The 10347-nt window shown below is 41.3% G+C and overlaps 1 protein-coding gene across 2 annotated transcripts in view; it reads left to right on the top strand.

The window, feature by feature from the left end:
* The first annotated feature begins 504 nt into the window (after positions 1-504).
* tmem178bb (transmembrane protein 178Bb) overlaps positions 505-10347 on the top strand; it is a 138701-nt gene continuing 128858 nt past the window's right edge. Inside the window, exons 1-2 of one of the 2 annotated variants that reach the window (XM_075472000.1) lie at positions 505-577; positions 869-1566. In XM_075472000.1, coding sequence (XP_075328115.1) covers positions 1185-1566 — 382 coding nt within the window. In that variant the 5' untranslated portion in view covers positions 505-577; positions 869-1184. The remainder of the gene's footprint in view (positions 578-868; positions 1567-10347) is intronic. The other variant, XM_075471999.1, reaches the window with a different exon arrangement.

Here is a 10347-nt window from a genome sequence, read left to right as displayed (position 1 = left end):
CTAAAATGACCTGATTGTTCTGTATCTGTATTTCTGTGTTTGATTTTTTGATGTTTTTATTTACCTGATTGTTGTGCCCTGTGTTGTAAAGCACTTTGGATCGCCTTGTTGCTGAAAAGTGCTATATAAATAAATTTCACTTCACTTCACTTAAAGTACTTGTGGGATCCAATATTACAATCGGTCCGACTCCAAATCAGGTCCAACAAGAGATGGAACATCTGACTGGTTTTAAACCAGTTTATGAACCCTATTTGCTGACCAAACGAAAAATTCAACACCAATTCATTGTTTTCTTTCCAGTGACTTCGCATAACTCTGTCGTATTATCGGTTATTAGAGTTGCTGTTTCATTTCCATGTTGATTTTCAGACTAATTTAAGTCCAGTTTGTGGCTATTTGTTCTTGATAACCTGAAACTTGTGAGCTACGGCGCTACTCCACCCTGATTGGTCCATGTTCAGGCCTGCTCCACAGCAGCTGCCGTCATCTCATCAGACGTGCTGGGGCTGCTGACCCTGCTGGGAGGTCTACAGATGGGCTGCGGTTTGCATGGACTCTGAGTTGGAAACGTCAGGTAACCAGCATTTACAGTCCCTAAATGTGAGACATGTTAGTTGAGTCTCACAATGGCCTTGGTTTATTAGATGTTACATCTGTAATTTAGGCTTCGGCTAAACACAGAGACTCCATCTGAATCTCGATTGTCGTCTCTTTTATTCATTTCTTTTGGAGGGGTGTGATATCTAGTGCTATCCGAATGTTTTGTTCTCATGTAAAATAGTCTCTCTGTCTGTGGTATGTGACTGACTTCAGACCTCGGTGGAATGCTGATGTGTTTTGTGCGTGTCGGTGTCGCCCTGCTCAGACAGATGGATGCTGTGGACCGCGGATGAGATGAGATAGCGTCCTCTCTGTCTCCACCGGGCTGCTGCAGCACTGCACACGCAGGAGAGACGTGGGCACTTCGCTGCCAGAAAACACCTGACTACAGGAATTTGAATTATTATTTTTGAACCTAGGTTGGTAGTGTGCCGGAAAGGCTCGCCCTTGCATTAAATCACTCCTCGAATATAATGGTCCAAACGCAGCTCTCCAGAGATGATGTGAGCTGAAGGAGCGGGGAAGCTGCAGAGGAGCTGTCCGTCCGTTGAGGTGCTGATGCGGCTGTGACAGGAGAGAGTATGGCCGCCGGGAAGTTATTGCTCTACGCCGGGCTCTCTTTGTCTCTTTGCGCCTTGGGCATGCTGGCCGTGGCGATGTGCTCCGACCACTGGTACGAGACTGACGCCAGGAGGTACAAGGAGCGGTGCCGAAGCTTCTCCAGCCGCCGCAAGGACCCGGGCTTCATCTACATCCCCAACAACAGCCTGCCGCTGCGGGCCAGCCGGAGCGGCGCGCCTCGGTGGGAGGAGAAGCCGCAGCTGGCCCGGAACCGACGGCAGTTGTTCGCCATGAGCGCCGCCGACGAATGCAGCAGGCAGTATAACTCAACCAACATGGGGCTGTGGAGGAAATGCCATCGGCTGGGCTTCGATCAGGAAATTGAAGACCTCATTCGGAAAGGTAAGAATGAAATATAGGCCGGGAAAAAAAAAGTTGCTGGGAGAACAGATGAGTGATTCAGACGCCAGCGCATCTGGGATGTGTGTCATCGAAAATGAATTTTTCTGTGGTGATTGGCCACTTGACCAAAGGGCGAGCAAGGGCATCGAGCCTTTTTTTTTTTTTCTCCGTACGTCATTGTGTCTGACTGTGAATGAGCATCAACCACAGACGGCGTGTGATGACCTGGCCGTGGCAGCAGACTGCGTCTTGTCATGCTGTTTTGCAGAAGAAGGGGGGGGGGGGGGGGGGGCATATGTTAATGGTGAAAAGCAGCGTGCGCGAGCTCTCCCTTGTACTTGATGTGACGTTGGCCCAAACCTGCCTCTGACAGTAATGACATAATCATCCAGGATGCCACCAAATGCCAACTCCACCACTCCTCATTGGGTGTGTATGAGTTGGGCGCAGAAGGCTTTGTTGGAATGATAGGCCGTCTATGGTTCTATGGGGATTGAGTTGGATTTGTGCACACTGTGACCACAGCATCACGGTCTTAAAACTACATCTGACACTCGTCCTTTAGTCATGCCAGCTGTTTATCACTTCCCTTTTCTCACCTTCTCACTCTGACTTCTTTTTTTTGTTTTGTTTTGTTCAGTATTATTAAATCTATCTTGCTTTTTTTTTTAGCAGAAGGGACAAAAAAATGTGAAACAAAGACAAAGCAACATATGTGCACTGTATCAGCTACTAAAAGCAGACATGTATACTTGAAAAATAAAATCATGACTAGTTTTTACTCATCAGTTAACTCCATGGATCAGATCGGGTCAGTGTTTGCCTTTAAGACAGCACCAGCGCTTTGATTTGCAGACAGTTTTTCCACAGCAGTCCACTGGGCAGGTAGAAAGTTCAGTGTCTTTCCCACATTTTTCTCTCTGTATATTTTGTGTTTTCAAATAATGCCAGAATTATAGTCTACATCATGGCGCCGTAGAAGCCATTCCATCGGCCGCAGTTTTTCCTCTGGTGGCTGAAGACGGTTTATTGTGACTCTTGCTAGATGTTTGGGCTCGTTCTCAACATGCAGAACTAAGAATCTCACTGTTGGCATTCCTTAAATCTTTTTGGTTCTCCCTTTTTCAGTTTAGGAACCTTTGGTTATTCACCTAATCAAACAAAATTCGCACATAATAAAAGTTTTAGTTGGTTCGAGAAGGAGTTAAACAGAGGTTTGAGCCATTTTTGAACGGGGTCATACATCAATTCTGGGGTGGTAGTTTCAACACTGACTGAAACAACCACCATGATTCATGGCCGCTTTGACTTGACTTGCTCTACACTTCCAATCCTGCCTTCCTACACGCTCAGAAAATAAAGTACAGAATTGTACCTTTAGGGGTACGATGGCTTGTCACTGGGGCAGTACCCTCAGAAGGTATAGTTTTGTCCCCTTGTGGTTTGTACCTTACAGAGACCAATCTTGTACCTCTGGCGGCAATTTTGTACCCTTATACTGAAGTAGCCTAACACAGACTGTCTATTGTACCCCAGCATGTAAAAAAAAGGTACATATATGTACCTTTTGGACCCTCAAAAAGGTACATATAGGTCCAATAATTAACCCTAGGGGGTATATTAGTATAGATTGTACCTCGGGAGACAAAAAAGGACTCGTACTGTACCCCTATTTCTGAGTGTAAGGTCAGCTTCTGCTGCTAGAATTCCTCTGTCTGGCAAGACTTCTTCTTCTTCTGCTACCGCCGCCTCGTGAAAATGTTCACAGGAAGTATTAATTAGACCCTCATACGTGTCAGATGTTTGTGATCAGGCAGGTTTTGTTCAAGTGGTCGACGGTGCTACACACGCAAGGCCGTGTGACAGCGAGGATGAGGTTTCTGATGGATGTTGCTGGCCTCAGTCCAAGCCAGAAGAAGAGAGAGAGAAAAAAGAAGCGAGAGAGATCAAGTGCATGCATGCGTGTATGAGTGTGTATATATGTGTGTGTGTGTGTGTGTTTTTGAGCGAGCTGCAGCTGTGCCTTCCTTTGAGGATGCCTCAATGGCCTTGATAGCTTACCATCTGCAGTAATGGGCAGCCTGTAGTCAGTGTGCTCAGTGATCAGATGAATGCTTCCATAGAGGGTTCCGACGTGCCCCCCCCATCTCTCAGCTTCATCAGCACGGAAAAGTACACCGTGCTTTCTCATCATATAGCGTCTGACAGTAACTTAACATTGACGGATCAATAAAAACCGAGCAGCGGAGATGGACGTTTTTTTCTTTGATCTCGGCACGCTCTTGGTGGACATAAGTGACATTCTCCAACAGCACTTACAGCTCATTTTCAGCTAGTGCACAGTGATGCAGTGATATCCCGTAGCCCGCAGCAACATCCACCAACAACCACCTCATAGTACCATAACCGAAATGACTCCGGCATCTTTTACAGCTTGCACTTTCTGCTACTACAGCAGTTAATATTATTGATGCTGCTACCGTTCCTATTACTTATATAGTGCTGCTCATTCTGAGTCTTGGTAATGGTATGTTCACGCTGCTACCATCGCTACTGCAGCCATTAACACTGCCATTACTGTTAATAATACTTTTATTTCAACCGTGACTGTTCTTCCTAAAGCTGATAATGCCTTTGCCTTTAACACTCCACCCGACACCGCTGGTTCTGCTACATGATCTTTGTTTTTCTTTACACCTTGGCAGAAAGCTGTAATTACTTCTTCTGGTTCACCTACTTTTACTGCTATTCACCTGCTGGCTAATATTGACATTATCGCTCGTGTTGCTGCCGCATCTACGACCATATCTGCAAATCCTGATACTACGGAAATTGCTGCATCGGCTGCAACAGCTACTACTTTTTACTGCCCCCGAGGCTGATTAGGCTTTTTTATTTTTTTTTATTACTACTGCCACCACTACGACTACAGCCACACTGCTGCTGCTGCTCTTTTGTTCTTCTAGCCACTTGTTGTATTGCTTCCATTTATCCATTTTCAGATTTTTGTTTAAGTTTTTGTCTTTTATGTCAATCTTTGTGATTCGAGGATCAGCTGTTTTTAGGTATGTCCTGAGATGGGACCTTCCTGATGGGTCTGCTTACCTTCTGCTGCTAGTACTCTTCTCTTTGCTGTGACTTCTTCTGCTACTACTGCTGAAGTACTAATTAGTACAGACCCTCATTATGTATCTGGTCAGAATTTTCTGTTAAGGTGGAGCATGTACACCGATCTTGAACTGAGAAAATTCAATCCTATCTGCAGCCCTGCTATTTGCTATTCACAAAGAAAAAAAAATCCTGCGCAGTGTGAGACTGCCATTAAACAGACTTATAGCCTCTTTCCGTGCAGAGCACCAGTCAGCAAATGAGTTCCGTGGACTGTGTGTGCTTTACAAAGATTTTGAGTTTCAGGGGTTTAGGGGGATCGTACAGCAAAAGAACCGCAAAATCTTTTGTCCACATGCTCTTTAAGGGTTCTATACACAAACGATAGATGTGAATGATAACTTCAAATGACTCAAAACTGCTGCACAGAGAGCTTTTCTAAAATTCACATAGATCTATTCTCATGATTATTGAAAACTTTTTGTCATTCTTTGGCTATTCTTTAGGGGCTCATCCGTCTGTCTGGTTTATACTTGAGTTGTTAGTTTTAGGTCAGATCAGCAGCGTTTAATTGTCTCCCCAATTTTCCAAGATGCTCCATCATCACAGGCTGTATCATTATGCAGATTTATGGAAGCAGGTGAGACGGTGGGAGAGAAGCAGGCATTGCTTTGGGATGGATTATCAGAGGATGACGAATGATTTTCTTTTTTTACCCTTTGAGGCTATGCAGTTGGAGTTTTTCATGACTTCCATAGTTTGGGGGCGGGCGATGGGTAAGGCTTTATTGTTCACACAATTAGATTCCAATTTGACTATTGGTTCAGGTAAATCTTGTTTTGGTACAAAAGAGTAATTTTAGAGTCTATTCAAGTCCAAAAAGCAGAGTTTAGCATAAAAGTAGATATTATATATATAATTCTAGACTTATAATATTTGAAAAGGGTAGATAATTACAATATAAGAGCTGACATTTAAGTTAGAATGAATAGACTCAACCCATCCAGTCCTGGCAATACTGGTTCTTCAATAATAAATGTTGTAAAGTCCCATGTGAAAGTAAATGAGAATTACTGTGTTGAATATCTATTAAGATACCAGCTGCTACACTCCTCTCTCTTAAGAAAAAGTTACATTCATGATTATTGATTAGACTCCTTTACTCTGGAATAAAGACTAAATACTGAGGGAAACTGTTTTTTCTTTTATACAAGAAAAAGTAATTGTAAGCTAAGCATACACATAAACTGTACTTCTTAGAAATATATGTAAAATATGGAATTGCGACTATAACTCTTCCACACTGAAAAAAACCCATAAGATTTACTTAAAAAACCCTTTGTAAGTATTTGCACTCAAATGATTTAAGTTATATTTAATGCTGCAATATCGGGTAACACTCACTTGCCAGTATCCAGTAAATTTTACTTACCATAAAACATAACAGTTTTGAAGATATTAAGTAACACTTACTTAATTACATCTAAGTTTTAAGTCATATTTATTTAAACAAATGAAGTAAAGTCTACTTGTTTTTCATAGGCAGGAAATATCTGTAGTATATCTGTAGTATTTGCTGTTATGAAGTAACTTAGTAGATTTTAACGATACACTTTCAGAGTAAAGTTTATGAAGTATTTCTAGGTTTATGTACATACAACTATTAAACATTTAAATTGTATGAGTAAACCTAAGTAAAACTTACTCTTCCCCCATAATTCATGTATTACGTTAATAAAATGTTTATTTTTACTTAAGAAGCTCTAGTTCTTACTGAATCTTAAAAGGTAGAAATGATGACAGTTACTCTAATGGAGTTTACTTCACCAAAAAGTCACTTTTTTTCTGTGCATGAATGTCCAGCTGTTCTTTGTTAGCACTGAAAGTTAAATATTTAAGCCAAGGTTTCCTTTGCACTTTGTACAGCTTTCTGTTTCCAGAAGCTTTGTTTTTAACTTTGTTTGACTCTGGGTGTTGGCAGTTGATGTGAGCTGAGGCATTTGTCAGTTTGCAGCCTTACATATTAACCGAGTTACTCTCAGCTCCTTATTATTGGAACATTGTAGAATCCAAAGTGTGGCCAATTGCCTTCCTCGGCTGAAGAAAGTACTGGTTGCATTTCCCGCCACTTCATAAATTAAACTGTTTACTTTTAGACTTTGGAATCACAAAGACTAAAAGTAAACAGTTTCTGAACAGTCTCTGGCCAAGTTCAGCAGCAGCTTACTCGTATCCCAGTGTTTCACCAGCAACATTGAAACGTTATTAGTACAAGTGCTCAAAGAGATGCACAACATCAGTTTTGCAGAACAAACAACTAATTTACTTCATTAATTAATAGTGTTGCAATATATATGGGTTAGGGCTTTTGTGAATCAATTCTAAATGAATAGAACATAAAAATGTGTTTACCCGGAAATTTCCGGATGAAATTTCCAGCACTAGTTATCAAGTTTTACACACTGTGGACCTGTAATATTTTCATTATCATTCAGAGACAGATTTGCTGCTTAGGATTCAGCACAGACCTTTAAGATAATTTTATAATAAGCCCTCCTGGACAATATGATACTATAGAATCAAACATATAAACAGCTAAATAGTTCATTAATACTTTATCATCATAATCATGAAAAACGGCTATGATTTCTTGAACAGGAATTCAATTTAATTCAATTCAATTTTTTTTATTTATATAGTGCCAAATACAACAAATGTCATTTCAAGGCACTTGGATAATAAAGTCCAATTCAAGCCAATTGGAATTCAATTAATTGTAATCATAATTATTCATAAAATAATCCAATTTTTTCATATAGAGCCAATTCAAAAACAATTTCCTAGCTAAGGAAACCAACAGATTGCACTAAAACTTTGTTTTCGGTCCAATCTCCCGTCCTGAGCGTGCCTGAGGCGACACTAAAGAAGACGCCTTTGTGCATCAGGCCACTATTAAGAAGAACAATATTTGGAAATTCCTTTGCAGCACTGGAGATGGGGAGGTTGCAGAGTTTGATGGATTGTTGTGGCTAGTGGTGATCAAACACAGTATGATGTATGATGTATGACAAGATGTAGACTATGAATTCTAAACCCTCTGTTAAGGATTGCTTTTTTACAATGTGGAAATATTACTCATTGACCTGCACTGGCTACACATGGCTGCCAAAACCATATTCAAATCACGAATGCTGTCCACACTGGCTGCACATTCAGTTTGCGCTGACTGCGCACAATGTTGGCACTCAGCAGCAGTCTAAATTTTGTCATATAAGCCAGTGTTCGAAACTGCATACTTCTCCTACTACTCCTACTGACTTTTTCCCCGAATGCATACTAGATTCACCGAAATGTTGGGTATGCATCATGAGGTTGCTACTCATACTCAAACTACCTAAGATGCAACGTAACGTGACATCGCCGATCGTCATTTCCTGTCAAAACGGCAGTTTCAAGCTAGCTGCAACGAGGGTAGGTTCACTTCCGGCTGATTTTGGCTCGGGTAGGAGCGAAATGCATTGTGGGTAAACGCTCTGCATACTGTCTGATAGATCAGTATGCCGTATGCAGAATGGAAGTATGCGGTATGCAAGTATGTAGTGTGCGGTTTCGAACACAGCCTCAGTCCAGACTGTCCTCGTTCGTGGTGGAATGAGCTAGCAAAAAAGCTATCCAAGTAAGCTCACTCCTCTCTACCTTCAAGAGTCTTACGAGGACTTATCTCTTCCAAGAACAACTAACACTTCTAACATCCTTAACACACATTTACACTTCTTTATAAAGCCGTACCTGCTCTACTTGCACCTTACCATTTGAATACGTTTAAATTGATTTGAAACATAATATATATAGACCCAGGTTTCTTACACTGAACCATGAATGTTGTTCCTCACTCTAAATGTAAATGTGACTGTCATGCATATGTAGGGGAAGAAAGTGAACAAGACGGGTGATGAAACGAATGCATGTGTAAGGGGGAAATAGGAATGATAATCCAGGACATAGACTTTGCATTTAAGATCTGACAACCCTTTATGTCTGGGCACTTTGAGGTCATCCTCTGCTTTAAGTAGGTCAGTACTGTACCAGCCTCTAATTGTTCATCATGCAGCTCATGTTGATAATCCAAACCGTTGGCATATGCAAGATTGCTTTTTTTTACGTCGTGACAGGGCACAATATGTGACTTCCTGGTCTGGTAGCAGCTCATCTATCTCTCGGTTTGTCACGAGGGATAACTCCTCGAGATGGAAATTTACTGCATCAAACGGCAAAAGCGGACGTCACGCTGAAAAATGTTTTGAGACAGAAGATGAGAAGAAAGAGAAAAGCGAAGGGAGAAGGCCAGTGATGGCTGTTGAGAGTAGGATGTGAGAACGGAGAGGATTACATGGAGAGGCACGGGGGTTGGTGGATGAAGCCTCATCTTGCACCATCTGTCGTTGTTCTGTGAGGAAAAGTCCTTTCAAGTCCTGATCAAGACATTCACAGTCCTGTCCAAGGAGAAATAGAACGGAGAGGCCTGGGATTGGATTACCTCTCGAGAGCCCCGCATCATGGGGAGAGCTAAATTAGACATTACGGGAGGCTAAAGGTGCCTCAGAGGTTCCCAGTCGATGAGCCTGCTGGCAGAGCTACTGATTTAATAGACACATGGAAGTGTTGGGGAACAAGCGGGGGTTGATGCTTTCACTTTTAATTTGACTTTCTGCTGAGTGAAGCAGGTTGCTTTTAGGCTAATCTTCGATGACAGTAAAAGGAACTGACTTCAAGATAGAAGAAGTTTTGTGATAAAGTGTTCTTAGAAACTGAACAGAACTCATAAGTTGGCCTTGAAAAAGAGCACGGATGAGCATAAACACTTGAGGAAAGAATTTAAGAATCTGAGAAGGATGTGGGAACACTCAGCTGCCGGACGGACACAACAGTGTCACACAAAAATGTGTGTATGTGTAAATATGTGTAAATATATATATTTACACACACACACACACACACACACACACACACACATATATATATATATATATATATATATGTATATATATATATATATGTATGTATTAGGGCTGGGCAATGATTCAAATTTTTAATCTAATTAATCACATGATTTCCCTGATTAATCACGATTAATCGCATTTGTACACAAAATCCAAAAAAAATGAATTCAAAAGTAGTGTATAGCTTTTAGCATTTAGCTTTATTTTAAATGTGCTGCCATATGAATGAAAGTGCCATAACATTTGTTGTGCAAACACACTTTTAACATCAGCATCTTTCTGTAGTTTTTATGTAGAAGCCTCGCTCCACTATCTGTTTCTTGAATGACTTGCTGCTATCAGTTGTGTGTTTTGCCTTTAAGTGATATTTTAGACTGGAGCTACTACGGTGAGAAGACAATTCAACTTGGCAGAGTTTACAGATGACTTTGGTTCTGTCGACTCCGCCGTCTGGAAGAACTTTAAAATGAAAAGGGCCGAGTAAAAGTTCCATACCCTTCTCCATGTTTGGTGGATCAGCTGATTACTTTCTTTTCCGGTTCCGCAGCAGACAGCAACAGACTTTTACAAAATAAAAGCCTGTGAGCAACAGACTTTTACAATAATAAAATAAATACTACTTCGAGTTCTGCATCGGATGGCCCTGTGCTGCGTGTTGTTCCCCCTCTCTCTA

This window comes from Odontesthes bonariensis, chromosome 8 (genome assembly GCF_027942865.1).
Source record: "Odontesthes bonariensis isolate fOdoBon6 chromosome 8, fOdoBon6.hap1, whole genome shotgun sequence".
Taxonomy (NCBI): domain Eukaryota; kingdom Metazoa; phylum Chordata; class Actinopteri; order Atheriniformes; family Atherinopsidae; genus Odontesthes; species Odontesthes bonariensis.
The sequence above is the reverse complement of the archived record's forward strand: the minus strand, read 5'-3'. Positions and strand labels throughout refer to the sequence as shown.